Source organism: Rhipicephalus sanguineus, chromosome 5 (assembly GCF_013339695.2).
Source record: "Rhipicephalus sanguineus isolate Rsan-2018 chromosome 5, BIME_Rsan_1.4, whole genome shotgun sequence".
NCBI lineage: Eukaryota > Metazoa > Arthropoda > Arachnida > Ixodida > Ixodidae > Rhipicephalus > Rhipicephalus sanguineus.
Genome location: NC_051180.1, coordinates 97,287,829 through 97,314,591, shown reverse-complemented (window position 1 = coordinate 97,314,591; position 26,763 = coordinate 97,287,829). Strand labels below are relative to the sequence as shown.

Genomic DNA, 26,763 nt, shown 5'->3' with positions numbered 1-26,763 from the left:
ATTTGCTCGAGAGCACAGTGCTCCTCAACCCTACTTACATACACTCTTACTTCTTTTCAATGCGATGACAATGAAGAAATCGTGACTGGCTGTCACACAAAATACATATTAGACGGCGGGGGCCTTGATGCGAGCCTTTTGGTTTTGTTTGGTTTGGTTTGGGCGTATGCACAGAAATAAACGCGGCAAAATGTATAAATGTGAAAAGCCCGAGCATGCATAAGCACGCCCGCACTCTCGTAATCTTCGTTCTTGCTTCACATCTTTGTAAATTTGCATTTGGGTTCGTGTTAACTACAGCCCAAATGTGCCCATTTTGTAAGAACACAGGAATTGAATGTATCCGCGTCACTCTCTTCAGTAAAATATTCAGAGTTGTTCAACGCAATGACGTGAACCAAGGCCCCGCGGGTCAGTAAACGAGAAGAGTCTGCACATACAGTTTTAAGCCCTGCGGCCTAACATACAGTCCTCACGTTATGAACATTACGCTCCCTGCCATAGATGGTGCCTATATATAATGAAAATGATAATTCCCCCATGGAACACAACGCATAGCAAGGATAGAGGTCGTCCTTCCGGACTTGTCCCTCCAGTCCATTGCCTCCGTGGGGACAGGTGTGTTTGCCCGTTCGAAACATGACGACCAAGTCCTCACAAAGTGTCTATAATAGGCACGTGGTGTTCTTCACTCCTTTTGCTTGAGCCTGAGCCTGAGAAGGACGAAGGCGACCGTGCGAAAGACGATCTCGAAGGCGAATAGGGAGAGCACGAGCACGTGGAACTTCTTGTCCGCCGTGCCGGTGAACTGGAGGAACTCTTTGGGGTCCTCGTAGAGGCAGATGAAGTCGTCGCAGCTGAGTGCCGGCCTGTCGTAGCCGTACACCGAGAGCAGCATGCCGTGGTAGGCGTAGTACATGGGCGACAGGTACGTCAGCCATCGTATGTACGGCGACACGAGATGCGACTGCACGAAGAAGCCGCTGAAGAAGAAGAACGGCGACACCACCGGTAGCGCGACGAAAACCGCCGTCTGCAATGAGAAGGATCAAGAGGGGGCATCTCGTGAAAACCTTTTATCTGGAATGTCATGCTGGCCACTGCCATCAGGCTCTATAGACAATTTTATATAAGACAAAAGGGCGCCGCCACCTCGGGCTGCTAAGCGAATGTTTTCCTATTTTTGTATATCACGACGAGAATTCATAACCTCATGAAATGTCGAATGCACCAACCCAACCGTTTTGATGCGTATGCATCTACCGTAGCAATGTTCGATTAGTTGTTGAAGATACGAAACGTCTGGGCTACAGCCCAATATGGCGGCACCGAAACCCATCCGTAAAATAGTCTATAAAGCTACGCTTACACTACAGCCCAACCAATTTTGGTCAACTCGGGTTGGGTCGCGCAAAGTTCTCTTGTAGGCGCCAAAACCCATCCACGAGTTCTTGTCCGCTAGCGGATCGGGCCGAGCAAGCACCGATGTGTGTTTTCTCAAACCGGATGCAAGTGGCGTGTTGAATCACCAGTTTCGCTTTGTGAGCATTTCAAATCTGTCAGAATGTGCCAGCTTGAGTTCTGACTCAACCCGTTCTCGTCAAGTTGATGCAAGGAAGTATGCGCTAGAGGTTCAGAGCTGACACTCATTTAGTGTGAGGGGGATAGAAAAAAGGCTCGTTCATCAAGTACGGATGATGGGGGTTGAAGGCTTCAAATAAATGGGACAATGAGGTTGAGACAAGATAGAAGGAAGGTGTTTGGGGCATTGCCTGAAATGTACGTTTGACGTCTGTTCTGGAATGTTTGTAAAATGTCAGTAGCATAGAATTGTGCACTAGCTTATGCTGGTAGGGGAAGGGTGTCGAGTTTTTACAGTAACATAAGAAACTTGAATTACTCAACCCAGCAGTTGCCCAGCAACTACCTGCTGCGTTATTGAAGTGTTCACTGATAACCAGTAGTGCTATAGGCGGCCATAGAGATGTTGACATCAAAGAATATTTACTTATTTTATGGTATCCTATTTTCCACAGAATGCTCACATAGCAATATAATGGCGAAATCTAATTTTTATAGAGATTCCAGAAGGTGTATATAATTTTTACGGCAAAAGGGATACAACATGGCACAACCCATGTGCTGCGTAGTCACTTGAACGTTGTTCATACGCTTTCTCCGCTGGCTCTGACCCGATTTAGTGTATTTGGGTGCAGCGAAAGTTCAGCTAGATGAAGCTGTAAGCTCTACTAGGTACAAGTAAGTGTTTTGTCTATATACCCCACGTAATTTTTTTTACCTGCATATATATAAACTTCAGAGGAGAAAATGTGTACACTCTTTCTACACACAAAAGCTGTAAAACATATTTGTCAGTATCTTGTCTTGCTTGTAAGTCTGTAAACACAGACTTACAAGCAAGTTACTCACAAAAGTTAAGCATGAAATAAACCATGAAATGCAGGAAGTCGTCAGACTACGAAGTGTCCATGGAAATACCAATGACATCATTGCAAAACAACGATTCTCGGTCACCTGTCTAAATAATCTATTTTGCTATGTATAACTTGTGTTGCGTCCTACCTGCAGTTTTGTGACCGCCGAAACGATGAGTCCCAGAGCTTGGATGGATGAGCAAAGCTGAATGTTGAACAGGGCGAGGCTCGCTATTCTCCACATGTCAAGCGGTTGAGACGTGGGATAGTAGATCAGCGCTATGAGCATAATGACAGGAATGACCTGCAAGGAAAGCGAATCCGTTCGAGGCTGTCAACTCTCCACATATACGATTCACGTAGGATTGCTAAGACCTCGCGTTTTTATTAACTGATCAGCTAAATGTACAGCACTTATCACATTCATTGTGGTAGCCTGTGCTGCACGATTGAAGTGGCCGCTAATGATGAATATTAAAGGGACACTAAAGAGCAAAACGATTTTTCTCGCATTAGTAAACTACTCTTTCACGATACCAAATACACCGTGCTTGCCGCGAGAAGACGCTTAGTAAGCGAGAAAACGCGCAAGAAGAAAATGTGGGTGGCGTCACATATTTGACGTCACATATTTGACATTAAGGCGGACATTAAGGCGCAAAATTTAAAAATGAAACTTTGATCTTCATTTTCTCCTCTATTAATAAACTTATGATTGTGAAATTAACGACGTTAGAGTTCACAGAGTACAATTTATCGATCTAAGCCGATTCATTGTTTCTCTTCAGTGTCCCTTTAAGCTAGCTGTTTGTTCTTTTGATATGATCATTAGTACAGAAGGTGTGTGAGTACCTGTACGGATAGTTGTTAAGGACAGCTGTCGTGCTCATAGTTATCAGGACCATGAAGTGGGATTGAAGAACAGCATTTGCCACCGATGAACGAACGACAAAGGCTTGGGTTGCCCCTTTCACAATTACGTTCTCCGTTGCATTAGTGATCGTTTATTTTTCTTATTGTGTCTACGAACCCTGACAACTCTACCAAGAAACTTGCATGCCACATAACCCCAATATACAATAATATAAAGCAATATAATGGAATGTATGAATTTTTCTGTAAGACCTCATACGCAATATTGTTCTTTTTTTAGAGAGCACAACGGCTCTTTTTTTTTTGTAGTTTTCGTCAGAGAAACGCTGTCAATTGTGTCCCTTCACGTAAACCTCTGTTCATGTCCTGCTAATACATGATGAAGGTTGCTGCGTTAGAAAAAGCTCCGTTAAACACCAATAAACAACTAAAAATATGAAAGAAAAAGGTTTGTGGAGCCCCAGCACCGGTCAGCCTTTGCTAAAGGCTACACTTAAACTCCTGTATTCTGCCAAAAAAATGACCCCAATAAGAAACCTTGCCGGCAGCATATCGAAAGTAGACGAGTGCCAGCACCCTTGTCAAGAGCCATGGCAGGGGCGTAGCCAAGGGGGGGGGGGGGGGGTTGGGGAGGTTCGACCCCCCCCCCCCGAAATTTTTCAATTTTGCTTGCGCATATATACACGCACACATACAAACGCACGCACGAACATACATCAAGTATGGTTGAACCCCCCCCCCCCCCCCCGAAAAAAATTTCTGGCTACGCCCCTGAGCCATGGCAACGATAGCACGCAGGTAAAGAAAATGTATTGAATTTCATGCTCCTAAAAAATTTACGTGAACACAGTAATTTTTTCCCCTTAGGAATAACGATGCATCTGATCATGCTGGTGGGACTCTAAAGTAATACGGGAACTGTAAGAAGCCAAAGAGACCAAAGATGCATGCTTACCAAAAATGGAAGCTCGACAATATAGCGAGCCAAATAGTAGAGCTTGATGCTGTACCACCGGTTTCTGTGCTCCCTCTGGAGTACCGAAATTTCTATGGGAACTGCAAGGGAAACAAAAACGCGTAACAATATGAAATGAAGCTATAGATGCTGTTGGCATGGCACCGCAACAACCAAAAACCACATAGAAAGTAGTTAGTTGAAAGTTCACACCATGCTGCAACCGTAACGAGTGCATTTAGCCCAAGGATCCGCCTCGAAAATTGTGAAACGAGATCTTCACGCTAACGCAGAGTGCCGAAGCACGATTACTGGGTCCTCAAAAAAACGTTTTTCCGATTCGCACATGTGCAAACTCCAGTTGCAGAAACAGAAATCACTGATCAGAGAAGAGTACGAAAAAGGACAGCACCCACCAAAGTGGTCTGGTGGTTTTGGTGCTCGACTGCTGACCCGAAGGTCGCGGTATCGAATCCCGGCTGCGGCGGCCGCAATTTCTATGGAGGCGAAAATGCTTGAAGCCCGTGTACTTCGATTTACGTGCACGTTAAAGAACCCCATGTGGTCGGAATTCCCGGAGCTCTCCACTACGGCGCCCTCATGGTTTTGGGACGTTGAACAGTTATTAATAGGACGACAAAGTATTTCACTCACAGACGATCACCGTGGGCAGGATGGACTGGAACATGACGATGCAGCACATGCCGAAGAACATGTTCGCATTGTTAATGACGGTAGACGCCTTTCTGCCGATGTCGTAGTACAGCATGATCATCATGATGGCGAACGCAAGGTATGCGGCGAACCTCAAAGGAGTGGCCACCTGCGGGGAATGTTATACAACGCACCTTTGAAGACAGCTCTCGTGGGTCTACTTTCCCCACATGTCAACACCTTACGAAAATGATGCAAACCGTTCTTACATATAGCTGTTGAGCTGAAAGAATACGCACGAGCTGTAACAGGACGTACACAGAGCGTTCGTGCGTGCCAGTTGTTACCGTAGATGTAAGCACATATTGACATGTGCAGACGGGTCCACTGTTAAAGGGAACACTTGCGTTCCGGGTATGTCGGGATTTCTCTCTCCTACAACAGCATTGTGGCTTAGATTTCCATAACACTACTGGTCGTTGGTAGTTCTGAATCATTATGACAGACTATTAACATACACGAACAATCCACATGCGCTAGCCGTTAGGGGGCGAACAAAATGAAAGGTGTTCATTCGAGTGTTCCCTTTAACAATGGACCGTACTGTACATGTACATATCAATATATGTTTATTTCTTTTGAAAAAGGCGCGTGCCTGTTTTATTTCTTCAATGAATCACCCTCGCCTGACGAATTCTCGTCGAACCTTGGACTATACATGTAACGGAATACCATAGCAGTGGGGAATGTGGAATGCAAGTGTGTAGGAGTTCGATAAATGTATAACGAATTTTTTACATATATACGCGGCAGGAGCTTACTTTACACCTAGCATGCCATTTTAACGTTCATGAAAATCTCAGCAACATGACCGTTCAACGTGTGCCATTGCTCGACAATTCCAAAGGCAACACAACAGTTTTTACTGACCTTGTTTCTTGCAACGGAGAGCCAACACCGCCTGAGCAGGATTCCTAATTGGTGAAAGCTGGAAGTTGTGAAGGTGTAGAGTTTGTTGACCTCTGCCATGTGCTGAAAAGCGGTATACATACAAGTAATTAGTGGTCATTCGCAGCACTAGAAGAGAAACTTGAGCTAACTGATGGTTCATCGTTGCGAAGGAAAAACAGCGCTAAAAACGGACGAGGACTAAGGAAGACACGACACAGGCGCTGACTCGCAACTGGAGTTTACTGAAAGGCACAAGCACACATATATACAGCAGCCTACTTGGTCACGTGACACTCCATATCGTCTGCGCAGCAGAGCAAACCGGATCTACAAAACCAGCAACTCATGACGAAGTGATACGGGTGCACGAACATACGAGAAAAAGAACAAACCATCTACATGCAAAAAAAAAAAACCTGCATAACAGTCTACCAAAATAATCACTTTAACATGGCAGCGTTGAATCCAAGTATCGGACTGCCTCGTCCGTTTTTAGCGCTTTTTATACACAATACACAATAATTTTTATACACAATAATAATTATACACAACAGCCCACCCATCGCAAATTCACAATGGGACCTCACATTTTGTTGTTATAACAACCGACACTTTACCGACCTTATACGCCGCCTTACACAAACCGATAAATTTAAGATATCGCTAGCCAATACCGCCAATTTAGGCTATTGCAGCACAGTGTAAATACGTCTGATGTTTTGACATATATCAAAAAACGTGCTCGAGAAATTTTTGTTCATTTTGGTTTATATGCCAATCAAATCTTTATCGACAACCACGTTGTTTGCAGCGATGTGGTTTTGGCGATGTCCATAATCTTACGCGTGCCATCCACGTACGATCGTACATAGCGCCGCCGTTGCACGTCAGCGTATAAACGAGGAGGTCATGATTTAAGAATCGCAGTTGAGCGACCACCAAGAGATGGCGCTAGGCATGAAGCGCACCACTACAATGCAGAACGATAACCTTGAACGAAGTAAATGCAAATCTGAAAGAGATTGCCTGGATCTGCAGTCTGCAGCAGGTGCAATAACATGTGATGGCAGCCAACATGAAAGGTAGCGATTTTTCCACGCCCCGCTTTAAAGGGTATCACCATAATGATGATTATTGGGATAATTAAGTTAAAGTGATGATCATAACCAGTTAAGAGATCACATGCGGCAGAAAGGGCCAGTAGACATGGGAAATCGCTTACCCTTTCAGACATGATCTTGCCACCGTATATCGTTCGCCGTGTCCTCTCTACCGACTCTTTCTGTTCCGGAAGCGGCTGCTCAAACTCTTTGGAGAGTTCCTCCGTGTAGTCTCCGTAGTCGCCAGCGGCTACTTCAGCAACTGTTATGGCCAAAAATACAACGACAGTGAAGTGTTAGCGCAATAAAACAGCGTCATCTGGCAGCCACCGGCGCCGTTATGACGTCATCTGCTACGAAGTGCGACAGTACCAATCTTTTTTCATATATATGCACAAGTGGACCTAGTTTACGACGCTATGTCCGCGGTGTAGCATATCTGAGATCTTTACTAAGGGTCTGCCAGCTTTGACACTTTTTCCTTCGACCAGTGCGCATTGATTCCACGCTGGAACGGTGGAGAATCCTGCCTTTGAAAACTGTGGCTGAAAAATGGTGTTCAGGAATCTTTTTTTTAAAGACGATAGTCTTTCTTGGGGAACTTAAACGCAGAAATTTCGGTCGGTCTGTCTGTCTGTCACACGATTCAGCCACCCGGCCACAGTTTAAGCACTTGCTGAACGCCCAGCCATCTTGAACTGGTAGCTGCGTTCATACTTGTGAACATTGTCGATCAAAAAGCAAATATTACGCATATCTGAGACGCAACATCAATACGTAAGTATTAGGTGGTGTGTTCCTTTACTAGAAAATCCATACATACGTAATTCTAAAGACCCTAGTGTTTCTTAGGCTGCGCTGAAAATGCTAGTGTTTTTTAGTTGAACGAGCACCGTGTGAGAACTCTTGTTTCTCTCCCAAGCACTTCCGGTCGAGCACTTACTTCCGGTTTTCCGAATATTCAGAAAAAAAAAGTCTTTTAAAAGGTATAACTGGTACGAAATCCATGGTTCTGGGTTAAGTTTAGAGCTATATGTGATATCGGAGCATAGGTTGACTTAAAATAACGGCCGAATAACTGTCAGCATAATAATTTAAAATTAATTCAATGAGTTCATTGAAAGAGCAGAAGGTTTCCTTGCGAACATCTGGGATCGTTGCGGCACCTGGTGGGGGGCAGTTTCAACCACGCGCGTCTTTCTACGCGGCCTCTGAGATCCGTTTCGGCAGGCCAACGAAACACTAACAGAAGGAATACAACAGGGCACACGAGAGCCGACACGCGAATGCCACTACCAGACAAGAATTAGGGTAGCCTCCATTTTTTTTTTCTTTCGTGAATGCATTTCCCGTTGGGTTCCGATAAAGCTTTCGACCGTACGTGACGGACTGGACAACTTTATCTTAAGTGTATGCACAGAAACAGCGGTCTGACAAGAAAGCTTCCTAAAACCCTTGGTTCAAAAAGCGACTGAGCACCGCTGGGATGATTTTGTTTACGACTGTAAATAATTGAATAAATAAGATCGCTATTAGTTGTCGGGCAAGTGGGAATGGTGGTTAATTTGAGTTCATGCCATGAATGCAGTGCAAGCACCGCATTGCGGGAATATAGGTTTGAAGTTGTAATGCGCGAATAAGACACGGACGAAGAATAGGAACACACACACGGAGCGCCACTTCCAACATAGATTTATTTAGAAAGAGCACAGAACATATTTATACACCACGCGCGCAGTCATCGTGCCTCAATGCGCAGTCGCATTCAAGTAGCGCAACTCTTTTGGCGATAATAAAATGGAGGCAACGCTGACGCATAGATCGCCTGATTCGATTATTTTCTTAGCCTCAATAATTAATCGTACTGACTTATCAGGACTTCGGCCGTCAGAAATGGCAGAGAGGGCCACCTCGCGATACACTGCCGGGATTGTCATTGCGTTCCGGACTTTAGCGCCTGCGCGGTAGTCGGCCGGTAGTCGGCATGCTGAGACGCAACATCACAGTGGTCGGTCCTGACGCTGTGAAGCTGCCCAACGACGCAAGTTCTAATGCTTCCATACACCGGATGCAGTGGCGTAGGCAGTTCTTTCTTTTCTTTTCTTTTTTTTTTTGGGGGGGGGGGGGGGAGAGAGGTTCGCGCGCTTGATGTGACGTAAGGACCGGGCAGGTAAGTGTGGTCGAGTGTCATTTCGTGCTCTTTAGCACATGGTAGAAAAAAATTTCGGGGGGGGGGGGACGGGTCCGGTGTGCCCTCCCCGCCCTCCTTGCTACGCCACTACCGGATGCCGCGCAATATGCAATCGACCTACAAGGAAGCACGAAGACGAGCCAGAGGTGAAGCTCTGCTCGCCAGTGTCCGCTTGGACAAGGATCGGGCCTGCTTCGTAGATGCTGCCTCGTACACTCAAGAAGAAGCCTTCTGCTCAGTGTTCGTCGACTGTGATTCCAAAGTCATCAGCTGCGCTGTCATCCGCTCTTCTAGTTCCAACGTTGCAGAGCACGTTGCCATTGACCTTGCACTGACAGACGGTGTACGTGACACAATTTATTCAGACTGCAAGGCCGCTATCCAGGCCTTTAAGATGGGCGTGGTGGCTCCCCAGGTCCTACAGGTCAATCAAAAAGCCAAAGACCTCAAAAATTACTCATTGGCCTAGTTTCCTGAGCACCTTGGAACCATTGAGGGTTTCTCGCTCAATCCCAACGAGGAGGCGCACTCGGCTGCATTAGGTTTGACTGACCGTGTGCCGAGTAACGCGTCATATCCTGGGCGACCCGAGCCTCTCTGCTCGTACAACGAGATATGCAAGCACCACTATCTCTCAAGAAGAGTGCCGCCTCTACCACACTCCTCTCTATGCAGGGCCCAAGCTGTCACTCTCAGACGACTACAAACAAGCACTTACCCGAGCCCTGCGGCACTACACACAATGTACCCTGAACCATTCCCCAAGCCCGGACTGCGCCCTGTGCGGTGGTTATGCGGACTTCGAGCATGTCCCGTGGGGCTGCGCCTCTGCCGGTCCCCCTTTCACCCATGAGGAAATGAAGAAACTCATTAAGGGCCAGGACCAGACCTCTCAAATCCTAGTCGTTCAGAGGGCCAGTGCGAGGGCCGTCAGGTTTAACCGGACGGTACCCGAGTAGGCCTATAGCCAGGTGACGTTGAATTTACTCGCGGCTATTGTGGACCTAATAAGGTTGTTCCACTCACTCACTCACCGTAATCGGCAGGGTTGTGGTACTGAGGGCAATTCAGGCTGTGACGTGACAGGAACTGAACGAGATCGTCCACTGGGCCATTGTATATGCAACGCCCTTTTGATACCATGTACAGCTGTAAAGAAATTGAGACATCTTCTTCAGCAACAAATATGCATTTCGTAATGTATTTGCCAAAAGTATTCACATGACTGGTCCTGCTAATTAAGGTTGCCGTGGGGAGCTTATCAAAGCGCGTAGTTACTACTAAATTAGCATTTTTACGCTGTTGATTGATACCAGTGATTGATACCAGTGATGCGGCGACCAAACTCAAGGTTGATGACACACGTTAAAGGAGTACTGACACGATTTTGAAGTGCAGCAAAACGGACGTTTTTGGTTGCCTTGGCATGGGTAGTGTTAACGCTCTCCCCACACCGCATCCGGGAAACACGTATAAATATTTAAGTTTGATTTTAAAGTTTTCATCTCCCAGCATCTGCAAGGCAGCTTCACCGCATGGAGAGCCCTATGACGTTTCAAGTCAGCTCACTTGGTTTGCGAAATCTGGGTTCTGCATCCAGCCTAAATCACAGAAATCGCTGTCGGAGGCACTGGACGACAGTTCACTCATCATGAACCACGTTCGACTGACAGCAAAGGACAGCAGGTGCATATTTCGTGGGTTGAAGTCTGTCCGTGACGTCACGGGCAGACTTGACACGTCACTATGAAGCCGCCCTCTCGAAACCGAAACCGAAACTGCTGGTTGAAAGAAGCGGTATTAAAAAATTACACCAACTCCCGCTAAGGGGACCATGAGGCGATGCGAAGCCGGAGCACTTGCACGATCGCGTTCCGTTGGCGTTCATTGGGCATGCTGCCGACCTCGCGTCGTGGAACGCGAAGAGGGACGCTACGCGCGTCGTATCTTCCATCTAGCTTGGCCGTTAATTCTCACCGGGCGAGCGGGGAACGCGGTCGACAGGCGGGCGAGAGGGGGGCAGCGTAGGAAAGGAGAGAGAAAGGGAGGGGACGCGCAAGCGCTCGAGCTCATTGCGGCGTTGCACAGGAGAGAATTTCGGCATGTCGAAGCTTTAAACAGACTGCAGGTCACCATGCAACAAACAACAAGACTTCTCAGGAGAGTGGCCACTAAAAACATAGGAATGAAGGAACCAGACGTATGCAAATTAATTCATGCCTTTGTCATCAGTAGAGTCACCTACTCGTTCCCTTACTACCACCTAAGAAAGGGGGATGTGGAAAGACTCAACTCCCTCATTAGACAAACATATAAGTGTGCTCTGGGCCTTCCCAGGTACGCAAGCACAGAAAAACTACTGCGTTTGGGTATCCACAACACAGTGGAGGAATTAATCGAAGGACACCTAACGGCCCAAGAAGAAAGGCTTTCACGTACCAAGGCAGGCTTGCAGATACTCAGCCGCCTCGGCCGACGCACTAGTTACACACTCAACAATAGGGTTTTCTTACCATTGGCAACTCGTGCACACCTTACGATTAAACCCTTGCCCAAAAATATGCTGGCAGGAATACACGACGAAAGAAGAAAGGCAAGGGCAGAAAAACTCGCACAAACCTTTCAGGATCGCCAAAACGTAGTCTATGTCGACGCTGCTCGACAGGCGAGAGACCGTTACACCATATGCGCGGTGACCGGCCACGGGGAACCTATTACTGCAGCCACCGTAAAAGCAGCCTCAGCCTTAGAGGCCGAAGAAGCCGCCATCGCGCTGGCCACCTCAGTACGCGCAACTAGTTACATCATGAGTGACTCTAAAAGGGCGCTCACGAACTTTATGATGGGCTGTGTTGGGCCGATCGCGGCCAACATCCTTAAAAATAACAAATGCAGCAATAAGATGCAACTTGTATGGGTGCCCGCTCACGCGGGGAATCCGGGGAATGAGGCGGCCCACCGTGTAGCCCGAGGTTTGATCAACCGGGAGGTGGACCCCTCCACCCTGGACTTCCCGCAGGAGGGAATCACCACATATAATGAAATTACAGCATATTATAGAGAGAACCGCAAAACATACGCGGCCCCGCATACAGACCTCACAAGGGCACAGGCTACGATCTGGAGGCAAATTCAAACAGATTCTTTTCCCAGCCCCCATCGGCTGTCAAAAATTTACCCGGAATCAATCCAACCGCACTGCCGACATTGCGGCTGCCTGAAGGCTACCCAAAATCACATTCTTTGGGAATGCGAGGGAAACCCGCCTCCAAAAGCAATACTGCCAGCTTCCTCCCTCGAGGCGTGGGAGTCACTCCTGTCATCAAATGACCAACGTATTCAGACAGAAGTTATCAACTGGGCCGAAAAGGTCGTGGCGAGCTACTTGCCACCACCATTCGAACCACCGGCAAGCTAAATTCAACGACCTCGCTGTGCCGTCAATAAAGTTGTTTCTCTCTCTCTCTCTAGCCCGCGTTTCAGAGGAAGAGTGGAAAGGGGGAGGGGAGAGGTGAAGTGGAGAGAGGTATGGGAGAGGGGGAGGGAGGAGGGTATGTGGAGAGTGGAAGGGGAGAGGGGGAGTGGAGAGGAGGTGTGTGGAGAGGGTATGCGCATGCGCAGTAAGGGCGGTCACGCCGCACACCACCACCACCACCACCACCACCGGATTGAGCTCCGCCTTAAGCCTTAAAGGGGTGGTGCCACCATGTTTGTGGCTTGCGCGTTCTTTGCTGTAAGCGTTTGCTATAGCTCCAGGAAGAACGATGCACGCACCAAGATTCGCGTATTCTCGCTAAATAATTTAATATCGCCTTTTGATGTGGACAACATTCGGTTTCGGTTTCTGGGCGCCGAGGTTGGGCAGTGACGTAGAAGTGTAGGAGGCGTGGTCACGTGACCACACAAGGCTGTGACGCACTTAGCCAGAAAATGATCGAAACTCGGCGAGTGATGTAGCAACCGATGCTTTGCGGGTACTATAGTGAACTAGAATATATATTCTAGTTCACTACAGCCGGTACGTACGTTGCGGAGGTGGCGGAGGTCCGCAGGTCACTCACGTCACCACAGCAGATCTAGTGTGACATCACTACAACTTTCGTTGTCCATCCTACAGATCTACGTCAGTGTTGGCGCGCTGGCGATGGGTTTTGATCGGGAGAATGGGCATTTAGGTACACTTTGGAAGTGAATTAAAATATATTCTAAACGTTTGCTGTGTCCGACCCTTCGTGTGGAGTGTCCTTGCATGCAGAGGAAACCCACAACAGGCTTGTTATAGCCTCGAAATTTTATGGCACCACCCCTTTAAGATACTTCGCATCTAAAATATATGCAATACATCCCAAGGCACCACGACAATCTTTTATTGCGATAGCAATTATATGGACAGTCTCGGCTGGAAAATGTCCGTCCCCGTCGCCGTCATTCACCGTATATGTATAAGTATGTATATATATAGAAAGGCCACAAAGAAAAATAATTAAGAAATTCTTTCCGACGCGCGGAATCGAACGGGCGACCTCTCGCTTTCCAGCCCGCCGCGTTAAGGCCCGAACACACGTACGCGTTGCAGCGCGTCAACGCGTGACTTTTTGACGCGGCGTCGCGCCCTCTCCCTATAGAGAGGGATGGCGCGCAGCTTCGCGTAGCCGTGTGCCCTCTTTCCCCATAGGGAGAGGGCGCGACGCCGCGTCAAAAAGTCACGCGTTGACGCGCTGCAACGCGTACGTGTGTTCGGGCCCTTAGACGCTAGGCCACGACAGCACCGTCCCTCAGCCTGCTAACGGCGAGCTATTTATATACACCACGTAATTCCGCATGCTTTCTTAGTGGCCACATAGATGGCGCGACGTGCGCGCGTGTTGCGCGCTTTAAAGATCGTCGCCCCGCCCCTGCGAACGCCGTTGCTGTTCGCTCTACAGGGCGTCGTCGCTTTCGTGCGCTTATCTCAAGGAAAGAAGGGGCGGCCGGTGGGGTGCTTCGCCAGCTTCGCTTCGCTCGCTGCAGCGGCCGCGTTTGCGAAAGGAGCGCGCTGTTCAAACAGAAATAAGTAACAACTGTGACAATTAGTTCGCGCTCGTCTTGTGTGTACCTGTTCGTTTGTTTCGTGCGTCCTGCTTTATGTTTGAGCAGTGCGCTTCAAGTGTCGAGCTGTGACGCATTAGTTCGCGCTCGTCCTGTGTGCGTTCTTTTCGTGCGTCCTTTGGGCTCGAGCGATGCGCTGGCAATTTCGAGCTGCTTTCCGTTCTTCGCTTTACATTACAATTTATTGCTATCGCAATCATTGCTTCGCCGTTGCGGCGAAACTGTGACTTTTTTTAGGGTTCTCGACACCCGTGCTTTCATTTAGAGCGACAACCCGAAAATTTTTAAAATTCATGTCAGTACTCCTTTAAGATATATCAATCGAACTTTTCTCACAATATTTCTAAGAGTGCTGTGAGAGTTATACGAAATGTTTAAATTCTAATAACAAATGACGTCGCAAATATAATAAAAATAAATTTGAGCTACCGCTACCTGTACAAAAGCTTTCTTTTATGCCACTTCGTTAAGAAAGGAAGGAAGGAAACAGAAAAAGGAGAAGGCAGGGAGGTTAACCAGAAAGAATCAGGGAAATGTTAAGGGTTGGATTTGAGAACTGCCCGAGACTCTCGCGGACGATTAGTAATATAATTAGCATGCCAAACTCTTGCAATGGCGTCTGGTGACTAGGCCGGATCTTATGTCACCAAATCCGGATAGGGTTCAGAGAAAGCGCCAACGATAACGAGTAATGACACGAGAAAAAGTCGCCTCCACTCACCATGTCAAAATGGGAGAAGATCTTCGCACTCGGCGTGTGTATCGAGCAGATCACGGTATGTCCACGTTCCGCCATCTCCTTGAGGATTTGGACGCACAGAAGACTAGACACGTTGTCCAAACCGCTGCGTACGTAAAACACACGTGTTAGCCCTTCGCACCGGCTGGACAAATAACGTGTTCTCACTTCGTCGGTGAGGCGATATTCAGCTGCCTTATCATCCACATTTAGCAATGTTGGCTGCCACCGATGCTATTTAGATTGATGTGTCAAGTGTAGATAGATAAGTAGATATAGAGATGAAGAGGAGGGCAGGGAGGTTAACCAGATATCAGCATCAGGTCTGCTACCCTGCGCTCGGGTGGGGCGATAGGGGATGAATGTGTGACAATATACGATCGACCGAAATCTATGCTATAAATGCTAAAAATTCTATGCGCACTTATCTCGTCTGCCCCTTATAAGCGGGGGGGGGGGGGCTCCATAGGCGGGGGGAGGGGGTGGGGGCTCCCCATAATTCTCTAGGGGGGCCGCAAAGTCTGCCTTCACTGGTGGACAGGTTTCAGTGGTTTCAGTTTCAGTGGACAGGATTCAGGTGGACCTGTCCTGTGATTGTTTAAAGTGCAAGGCTATGACCATACAGGTTTTTTGGCGATGTTGGCGGCCGAAGACCACTGGTGTTGCATCCAAGGAACTGTTTACTTCCCATCATTATCACCGGAAAGCCGGGCACCGAACGCAGGCATTTTTGAGAAGCACGTCTTTGCTTCATTTTTATTTTTGCATCCACGTCAAAGCTTGTGTTCTTTCGTACTCGCGCAGGCCCATGGTAGGCATCGTTTCATTGTCATTGGGCTTTACTTTCAATTTCAGTTGCTAATGGCTCTGTTTTGGCGTTGCCGCCGACTTCATGTCGAGAGTGTGCGTAATGATTTGTTCCTGTAATAACATTATTAAATGTTGCGAATGTGTGTCAACGTGAACTATGACGAAATCAACGGTTTTTTCTATATAAGAAAAGGACAAGTCGCATAGCATTATTTTGCTAACGCACATGGTTGTGAGACTCGTTCATCAGTGGTAGCCACCTCCTCGCGCTCCGTTCTCCTTTCTCCATAATGTGGCAATTTCGTTACCTCGATCGAGCACACTCACGCTTCCGTAGATCACGGATCATGGCCAGCGGCATGACGGAAAGAAGGACCGAAAGGCTTCGGCAACGCGATATTATGAGAAGACAGGCGTGTAAGTGCGTTGTTTACGAGAGGAACTGCCAAACAGAGACACAAGAGCATAGAGAAACACGTGTGTATTCAATTACTCACCTCGTCGGTTCGTCCAGGAAAACCACGGGCGGGTTGTTGACGAGCTCTTGGGCAATGGCCAGCCGCCGGCGCTGGCCACCAGAAAGATCGCTCGTCCGCGTCTTGCGGCATTCGTACAGTCCCCAGCCTTGGATCGAGTGGTTCACCTACAGAGCGAATTACGACGGTGAGCACAAAGAACGAACGCGTAACGATATCTAAACAAAATACGGGTGGTGTCACAACCCAGCGCATGCTGGCATACTCACCGACGAGTACATATAGAATCATGTTCGCTCTGAATGTAGTGCATACACTTTTTTCACGGGGGTCGGAAAGACCCTAAGTGGATGACGAAAAGTGTGAGCGTAAACGGAAGTGGGAGGCAGGTAAGTTCGAGTGGACTTGAGTGTCAGAAGGAGCGAGCGTTAGCTAACGCAACACGAACGCTTACACTTAATTCTTTCTCACCGCTCGCGACCACGATAAAACCGACCAGCACAATGCGTATATCCTGCTGCAGTTCGCTTCTACTACACCGGGCTATTTTTCTTCGTTGGTGCCTTCTTACTACTATAGCAATTATACGGACACTCCAGGAGCGTTTTTGCCGTGGTTCCGGCAGGAACTGCGTACATTGATCAGGAATTGATAGGGCGGGCGCTGTCGCGCGCGCCCTATCTTGACAGGAATCAGCAGACAGCTCATACCTTTGTACGCACTGTACTCTCACCGCTGTTGGCGTTGAAGGGATATACAACACCAAGGTCGTTGCGCTCTCTGGAGCGGCCGCGTTTCCTTACGCCAGCGTTTTGTCTAGTAACGACAGGTCGGATGCTAGTGTAGCTGCTAGCCTTACTGCGTATAATATTCCAATTTGTTGCTATCGCAGTCATTGGTTCTCCCCCTGAGGCAGAACTGTGACTTTAGTTTTTTTATTTCTTTACGAGGCCTTTGACATCTGCTCGACTTGATGCCAAGACGCGTAGCCAAGGAGGTCACATATAATAAATGTCTGGCAAGCGCTCAAGACGCTTGACTGTATGTAGCTTGGTGAGTGGCACATCGCCTATCATCAAACGCCACGACGCTGTACGTTCATGCGTGTTTGAAGGAAAAGTGTTGTTATGATAAGATACCGCGTTGCATAAAATACATCCCGTGTGGGATACGCGACATGGATTGATGCGCAGTCACCTCGATGTTTACGCTGCGCGTTCGCGAAACGGAAGCTAATACTGAGGAACGGCATTTTCCTTGAGTGGCGTAATTTGCGGCTGTCTATTTGATTGTCACCTTGTTGCGAGTTCTCATTTCTTTTTTCTTGTTGATGTCCTTTCTGGGTACTTTAATGCCAGCCGACAATACGTTACTAGCGTGCATACGCTACAACTTTTATAAAATGCGATTGGTCGCGTGTCCATCGTCCAGTAGGATATAACTTTTGTAACTATGCATTATTATTTCGTATTGCTGCCATTTGCGTAATTATGTCTAGTTGTGCTATAACATGCCAGAGTGAATACGGATAATGCATGCTATAGCATTATACGTCTTTCAATGCGCAATGTAATCCATTCACTGTGTCATATTTGTAATTAATGTGTGCCCACTTGCTATGCTCTCAGTCGAGAATTCCGGCATTAAATAAAATAAACAAACGAATCAATGAATGAATAAATAAATAAATAAAAGCTGGAACTTTTATACGCTTAGTACTCTGGAAGCCCTACAGGCGTGCCAAACTCGCCTCTCAAAAAAGCAGCGCGATTTGTAGATAGCTCATAGTCCAGAACTCGACTATACAAGCTCCAGTAGGACGTTCTAGCGGGCTAGTCGGTTCATATCAGTGTGCGCCTGCGGTGTCTTTCTCGTTCATTCCAACTGTCCTCGCTTTTTTCGCGCAGTTTTAACTTCACTCGCAATACGAAAGCTCCTGTGCTCACATAAGATATTGCAAATAAAAATTACGGCCACTTACAAAGTCAAAGAGTCAAATTATAGAATTGGTGAATCCGTACGAGTGACTTCTTCCCATGCAGCGGACATAGTGCCGTTGTTCGGCAAAATATCTCGTAAGCATTTAACTGAACCGTGCTTACAGCATAACGTACTGCGTATTGAGCATGTCACAGAGCGGGAAGTTCTAAATGCCTGAAACAAGGGAACGCACGAACCACTTGTCAGTGAGAAATATACCGCGATTCCAAAACACGTACGTAACTTGCGCGCCGACAGCCGTTACCGCCCCGCCCTGCGTTCTTTCGACACATCGACTCGTTCAGCGAATAGCGACGCCCTAAGAGTTTGAGGTTAGGAGGAAACACGTATACTACACACGTGCGCTATATAATTGTCTCCGTCACACTTTCTAGACGTTCGCTGATGGTGCAGTGGTGTCTGTTGTTTTCGCTACAGAAGGTAGTGACCAAACCAGGAAAACGCCGCCACGTGCTGAAACCATAATTTGAGAGATGACTGTAATCGTGTGTTATAATTACCGACACGTCTGTCGTGACTACCATTACAACAAAAAAAAATGAAAAGAAAGCCTCGCTGACTCAGTTCCCACGGGCGTGCTTACTCCAGCCCCGTGGCTTAACTCGTTTTCTTAAGGCCTGTGTGTACAAGTGTTTTTTTCGCAACAGTGCAGTCAAATAAAATTCGTTTGAACGATGAAACAGCGCTTAGAACAAGCTGAAGACGAGAAGACACAATCACGGCGCTGTTTCATCGTCAAATTCAGTGTGTACCAACCAACTCAATTGAAGACGCTAATTCAAAATTAGTTTGTTCTGTGATGAAGCATAACCTTAAATATTCAATTCAGCGGCGCGTTTCTTTTCTTTACGTGATGCCGTATGCAATTTTCACGTCGACAAGTGGCACCAACTCGTTACAAAATACAGCTCACAGTGTGAAACAGGTGCATATATCTGTGTCACACTGTTAAATTTAAACGTTAAGCTACAAAGACGCACGAAACAATATACAATAAATATAGTGGCACATTACTTGTGAACAAAAGTCAACGGAGTACTGCAGACTGTGGTTAATCTACGATTATTTGACACGTATACAAGGTCAATGAGCACAACAACCTCTTCTTGTCGACGCGGACAACAACCACAAGTGAGTGGCGCTTGGGAAGTAGCGAGGGCACATACTGAGAAATGCCTAAGCCTACAGGCAGATGAAGAGTACAGTCCGCTCTTAAAGGGAACGCTCGAATGAGCACCTTTCATACTGCTAGTCCACCTAACTCCAAGTGGCTGTCTAAAGAGTGTTGGTACACAGCACTACCCTGCGGAAAGGAGTCGTAACTCTGAACCACCAGTAGTCTTACGCAAATCTAAGCCGCTATACTTTTGCAGGAGAGCGACATGCCCTGCACGCAAGTGTTCCCTTTAACAGTGTACCCGCCTGTACATGCTTTTCTTTGAGCGATGATATACGAGAAGTATGATTGGTCGAGTGTCATATGCTTACAGCCGTATACACAAACGTGAACTTTGTCTACACGGGACAAGGAATCAAGCCGTCGTTCTCACCTTCTCCATCTTGCTCACTTTGTCAAGTAAGGGCATGCGCAGCTCGACACTCATGGTCAGCGCTTCCTGAACGGTGAGCGTTGGAGACAGTCGGTCCTGCTGCATCACGTAACAGCTCTGCTTAGTGAACAGCCGCGGAGACCGCACGTAGCCGTTGATTTGTACTTCTCCTTCGTAGCCAGTGTCACTGCGTGATCGAAAAACGTGCCGTGTATTCACGGTGTGAACTCCGTTGCTTGTCGCACCCGGATTCCTAAAAATGAGCTTCTCTAAACTTAAATGCAGAGTCACTAACGTACGCCGAAAACGAAGAATAATTCGGCTGTATTCTCTGAGCAATCTGTAAATGTGCGCGCGTGTTTATATTTCTAATGTTGAAGTAAGTAAGACTGACTCGTTATTTATTCTTTCGTTTTCTTGCATGAGCAACCGTTAACTATATAGCGAGAGAGTGATCGAAAACATTTATAGTGCAAGCTTATCATTATCAGTAGCAGACGTGTCTGGTAGTATGCACGCAAGAAGCACATGTTCGGGCCTAAAAGTTAATTTACGGGTGCACGAAAGTACGGACAGTCGTGTTAGTTCTTTCGGCTCTTTATCGCTGAAATCCTGATAAGCGAGCACCAGTTCTTTGGCAAAGGGCAGCGCTTAAAGAACACCACCCATGTTATAAGCCCGCCGCGGTACACAACGCGCCTATTCACTGAACAATGCCGATCGATGCTGTATTTTGGCGCCAGATATTTTGAAGCGAGTGAAAGTCCACGGGAATATTCAGTACAGGCATATTTCCGGTAAATATCAATATCGTCGCACACATAATTCAGCAATATTTGCAAATTAAGATCTTTAATTATGAGCCGTATGCGATACTTTGTCAGATTTAATACCATCAGTTTGCCTCCTTCATCCGAAACAATATGGCTTTAAGCCTCTTCGGATGAGATTGTTTTTTTGCGGAACCTTATACAAAGTGCGCTGCTAGTTTACCTCAGAACCCGTAAGCAGCACTGTTGCATGGAAGCTAAGGCTGGCAATATTGTAAAAAAAAAATGCAAATGTAGATTTGAGCCCGATGGCCGACTTACTAGAATCCACTGAGTAGGTTGAGCAAGGTAGTTTTGCCTGCCCCGGACGGACCCATGATGGCTGTTAGTGTTCCAGGCCGTGCAGCACCGCTCATGTTGTCCACTAGCGTCTTCGTACCTGCGTCAGTGTTTCGAGTATAGACAGATGTTCTCCAGCAACCGCAACGCGACAAGTCACATTTAAGCAAAGACTCAGCGAGGTATCAATAAAGAGCTGCTTCGCGTTGCCTCCAGTTAAAGAGGATCAAAAAGTGTGCCCAAGTGAGCCATCATGTGTGCATGTGGAATGTTTGCTGGACTACAGGCAGGTCTGATTGCGGCAACAGGAGGGCTCGTTGTTGCTGAAGGACACCAATCGTCACAACGTTTCTTTGGGTATTGTCGGGTTAGTTCACCCATGACAAGAAGAGGTTTGAGGCGCACACTAAGACCAGGACTAAGGAATAGGCAGACAAGGGCCGAGATGCAGGCGCTCATTGCTTTCTCAGCTCCGGCTTTGGTTATACGCTAACCCTCAATCCGCTTTTAGACAGCTTGACCGTAGAAAGACGCTTGTTATCTCGCAAAGCCCACATCCACAAAAGCCCCCATACCCAGCACTCGGTGAATAATTCAATCGCGAAGTTGGCAAGGCCACCAAGAATAATTGAGGAACGCGATGTGTTCATAAATGGCGTTAATTATATTCAGTTATAAACAATAAAAGACGGCATAGGAAAGTCTCAAGCTGGAGAAGTGCGGTTCGGCGCAATAGCGATGGCGTCGATGAAGACAGTGGCAGTGCAAAACGACAACGAAGACAAAGTTGATCGTACAATGACAACGATTTCTTGATTGAGAACGAAGCACATAAGGTCATTGTGTTCCAATCGCGTAACAGATAGTAAGCTATGGTGTCTTGTGTTCTTTGACTGTCTTTGTGCAATGAGATGTGCTGTTCTCTTTCATGCAATTCTCAAGACCGCAGCCATCGTGTTATTGTAAACGGTCAGCAGGTTCTTTTTCTCCAATCCTCGTGGGGTTTCTCCGCTTCAGTGTAATGATAACAGTAATAAATTATTTTAAGATCTGGCCAGATATATTGCTGAAATTAAAGGGGGCGAACATGAAAAAAGTTCATTTTTTTTACTCCATTCTTGTGGTTTCTACGTGCGTGACAGAAGCGTAATGAAACGTCACACACTGTCTAGCCGTATTACTATTCCCTGCGGATCATTCTCAGCAATGACACACAAAGTGAGTAATGTGAAAACAAAGATGGGCCCCTCCAGCTTCTTTTATCGTGTCTGCATTTCATTTCAGCGTAGTAGTATGAGCCTAAGATCACGTCCTATTTTGCCACTCTGGCCGTGGATGTTTTGCTTGGATGCGAACGTTTGATGACTGTGCATCTAGGGGCTCATTTGTTTCATTATAACCACTAATCGGAAGGACGCGTTAGCTGATTAACTTTGCGTATGGGTGTCGTTGCCGCGGAGTAGAACATTGCTTTTACAAGTCAATGAGGTCACCACTGCGACCTGCTGAATCTCATTGGTTGGTGGATACTCACTAAGCGACTGTAATGCGGGTAAACTATTGTCCCCGAGTCGTCAGCCTTGATGCTTTTTCACTTCTTTACAATGCCCTGCCTGAGCACAGAATAAACAAATAGTTCCAAGAAGTGGCATGTAGTGGCAAATCACTTCTAATTTAGCCCACCGGACGCTTAGAAGGACGAGAACTTCTCCGCAACGTCTATGGCGCAATAACCATCTAATGTACCGCTGCTGGACTGGTTCTATCAGATGTTGTTTCTTTCTTTCTTTCTCTCTCTCTCTCTCTTTCTGCAAAGTAATGGCACCGGCACATTAAGGACAGAAACGGTGTGTTGCGAGGCCCACGCGTTTTCCTTGGGTTCGCCTCTTCTCCAAAGGAGTGGAGGCTCAACGTGGGTACAGAGAAATCAACAGCCATACCTTCGTTCAGCAACAACATATTCTAAAAAAATAACGTACATGTACACTGCCGATATTATTCTCCTAAACGCACAGTTGTTTCTATCCTTTTCTCTTGTTGAGTGCAGACACGTAGTTTCGTCTTCGCGAAGCGAAGGACAAGGCGTGAAGGACACGAGGGCAGAGGACACCGACACACCATTGATGATGCGTTTAACGACCATGTTTGTGACGTTTGTTCTCGTTAATTTTTTTATCTTTCCATGCCATCTAACTCGCTTATGTACCTTTCATCCGGCTGTCGAATCGTTTCTTTGATAGCCGCGTCTCTCGTAGGGCGAGGCGCCTCCTTTTCCATCATTGCCTGTCGTTTTCAGAGTCATCAGGGACCTTCCACGCGAGTATCGCGTGAGTGCAAGTGCACCCAGATCACTTTGTTCGAGCTTGACCACGTAAATATGTGCAGCGACGGGCGTATATGCTGGAATGTCTCTAAAATAGTACTTGGCATTGCCAAGAAACCACCTGCGCAAACATCCGTGCTGTTACGGCCCCCCTCTCGTTGTCGGCTGCGTGCGAGGTAGTTGTGCCTTTAGAGAAACAATCTTAATAATCTCGAAGGCAAGCAGGCATCAGAATTGCTGCACTTTCTTGCTTTCCAATAGTCCTTCAAGCAACGAAAGGGTTGTTTCAACCTTCTTCTTTGCAAAAAGTAATATTTTATTGCCGACATCAGATATCTTCGAAAATTGATGCTTCTGTGGTAACGCTCTTAAGGGGGAATAGCATATTCTTCTACATTAAGTTTCATTTATCGCGGTTTTACAGTTTTCGATTGAGTACGTTGACTGTCCTTACGTCTGGTGGTAGTGAACGCAGACCACTTAGTACATATAAACCAACCAGTAAGGACGGGTTAAGAACGTTCTTGTATGTATAGTTGAACAGTGGACGAGCATTGACTTGAATCCTTCGTTGTCAAAAGCGTCAGTACATAGATTCTGAGTGAACCGTCTGCGGACTTATAATGTATGAACTTATCTTATGATGTACAAAGTTATGTCCTGCGAACTGTACATAAACTTGATGCTAAATGTTTCGCGGTTATTGCGCATACACATTCCATATACATTACATAGAAATTCCATGTAATTTCATATGTGAACGCTCGCAGGACTTGCGCTTATCGCAAATGATTGCGAAATATTAGCCTTTTCTTTTTCTTCTTTTTTTTGTCGCTTTCGGAAAGATGTGCGCGCATCTGGGAAACGCGGGCATCTGCCATCTTTGCAAGCCTCATACAAGCACGAAGAACGCACCTGTTTGCACCACACCTTTCATTAGCTAAACGAAGAAAACATGAAAAAACCGGCCCCACTGATGATTTGCACGCGGCTTGTGCGTATACGTACGTATGTAGGTAATGAGTAGCTCCCGTAACACAGTGAGGACGCGAGTGGGAAGACCCGTCTTAAGGCGCGGTTCGCTCGACGTCTGCAAATGCCTCGCTTTGAAGGTCGCGAGGCGTCTGGGCGGGGCGGCTTTCTTCGTGACGTCATTAGGGCATTTGCAGTCACTGGCGTTACGTCAACGAAATAAACGACCGCACTTATCGAGTAGAGGGTGAGAAGCGTTAAGCGTAATTAGGTTAAAATTACGAGTCGATGTTACCTTTCAGACGGGATAAGTTGACTTAATGTTACCGTAAGGCAAAGACCTGGTCAGTGGAACTGCGTTAGAGGCATAGTTTAGCGAAGGAGATGCACAGGATTTCCTTTGACAGGGAGCCCAGCCAAACCGCGTTTTATCTCGTCGTAACACACAGCAATACTTATTAAACATAGTGCGCAGTCAGGTATGATCCTGGCGTCCCTACTTAACCCTCTCCACAATATAAGGGGCTGCAAAACTCACGTAACCTTCTCGCCTATGTTGGTCAAAAAAAAAAGCGCGGATGTTGTCTACGCAGCAATCTTAGTAGGTCGTGTGTGTGATACATAATATTACATATGCTTTGATTAGGATTCCCTGGCGCGATACGCAGTTGTTCGCTAGCAAGAACAGACACTCGTGAGTATTGTGTGTGTGTGTGTGTTTGTTTTTTGATCGAAAATATTGCTACCAGCATTGTTAGTGTCGCCTCCTCCAAGACAGTTGATGCTGTGCGTTTGTTACATATTCACACGCTCAGTGTCTATGCTTCTTCAATCACAAACATAATGGAAACCGAAAGTGTGCATTCACATAGAAATATGCAGGTTGGTAAATTTCAAGCGCTCAGATAAATTAACGAGACAGTAAAAGAAAACACCAAATTAGTTCATATTGATTAAGTGATCCCTCAAAGCTGTGCATCTGTGTTCGCTGATTGCTCACCGAAGCACTTAAGCGCTGGCGGGTCAGTGCGGCATCCCGAAGTACGTTGTTAATCTTAAAACACGTTAATTTCAGCCTCTGGCTTCTCCCCCTTATAAAACGTATTCAATTTGGGCCAACAAGAACCTAACTAGGCCGGAGCGTACGCCTAACCCGAAGTATGAAGCAAGAACTATTACACAAACAAGATGTATTAAAGGGGTGGTGCCACCAAATTCGTGGCTTGCGCGTTCTTTGCTGTAAGCGTTTCCTATAGCTCCAGGAAGCATGATGCACGCACCAAGATTCATGTATTCTCACTAAATAATTTAATATCGCCTTTTGATGTGGACAGCTTTCGGTTTCGGTTTCTGGGCGCCGAGGTTGTGCAGTGACGTAGAAGCGTAGGAGGCGTGATCACATGACCACACAAGGCTGTGACGCACTTAGCCAGGAAGCGATCGAAACTCGGCGAGTGATGTAGCAACCGAATAAGAGGCTGGGTCCGAGCTAGTTGGTACACTGACATTATGAAACCGTTAAGCGCACAAAGACGGGAACAAGAAGACGACACACAGAGCGCTACTTCCAACTGATGTTTATTGCAACACAAAAACGCCATATATGTAGTCTCTTCACTCAGAATTGGCTACTGCGCATGTTTGAGAGCTGAGCTATCAGCTTCTCTCTTATTCCTACACTCTCCTCTCTCCCTTTTTTTCCCTTTTTTTTCGCGCTAACGATAACAGGCTTTGTTAGCGCGAAAAAAAAGGGGAAAAAATGGAGAGAGGAGAGTGTAGGAATAAGAGAGAAGCTGATAGCTCAGCTCTCAAACATGCGCAGTAGCCAATTCTGAGTGAAGAGACTACATATATGGCGTTTTTGTGTTGCAATAAACATCAGTTGGAAGTAGCGCTCTGTGTGTCGTCTTCTTGTTCCCGTCTTTGTGCGCTTAACGGTTTCATAATGTAGCAACCGATGCTTCGCCGGTGCTATAGTGAACTAGAATATATTCTAGTTCACTACAGCCGGTACGTACGTTGCGGAAGTGGCGGAGGTCCGGAGGTGACTCACGTTACTACAGCAGATTTGGTGTGACGTCACTACAACTTTCGTTGCCCATCCTACAGATCTACGTCAGTGTTGGCGCGCTAGCGATCGGTTTCGATCGGGAGAATGGGCATTTAGGTACACTTTGGAAGTCAACCAAAATATATTCTAAACGTTTGCTGCGTCCGACCCTTCGTGTGGAGTGTCCTTGCATACAGAAGAAACCCACAACAGGCTTGTTATAGCCTCGAAATTTGATGGCACCACCCCTTTAAGGAGCATGGCGAAACAGTGCGAACGACGGCACAAGTAGCCCCATGCCTGTGCCACACACGCGCGCGCGCGCACGCGCGCACGCACGCACGCACGCACGCACGCACGCACACACACACACACACACACACACACACACACACACACACACACACACACACACAACATACCTTAAAGATTAACTAGGGTACACCGTGAACGACAAAAACCTTCGGCTGAGGAGCAATAACACTT

At 46.9% G+C, this 26,763-nt stretch overlaps 1 protein-coding gene across 1 annotated transcript in view; it reads right to left on the bottom strand.

Moving 5' to 3' along the window:
- Positions 1-454: 454 nt before the first annotated feature.
- Positions 455-26,763, bottom strand: part of LOC119394039 (ATP-binding cassette sub-family G member 1) — a 78,413-nt gene continuing 52,104 nt past the window's right edge. The window contains exons 3-13 of the mRNA XM_037661253.2: positions 20,915-21,032; positions 19,824-20,010; positions 16,294-16,439; positions 14,969-15,092; positions 10,194-10,308; positions 7,091-7,230; positions 5,848-5,949; positions 4,918-5,086; positions 4,264-4,364; positions 2,584-2,739; positions 455-1,033 (exon numbers count right to left, since the gene is read on the bottom strand). Of these exons, the coding sequence (XP_037517181.1) occupies positions 689-1,033; positions 2,584-2,739; positions 4,264-4,364; positions 4,918-5,086; positions 5,848-5,949; positions 7,091-7,230; positions 10,194-10,308; positions 14,969-15,092; positions 16,294-16,439; positions 19,824-20,010; positions 20,915-21,032 (1,703 nt within the window). The 3' untranslated portion in view covers positions 455-688. The remainder of the gene's footprint in view (positions 1,034-2,583; positions 2,740-4,263; positions 4,365-4,917; positions 5,087-5,847; positions 5,950-7,090; positions 7,231-10,193; positions 10,309-14,968; positions 15,093-16,293; positions 16,440-19,823; positions 20,011-20,914; positions 21,033-26,763) is intronic.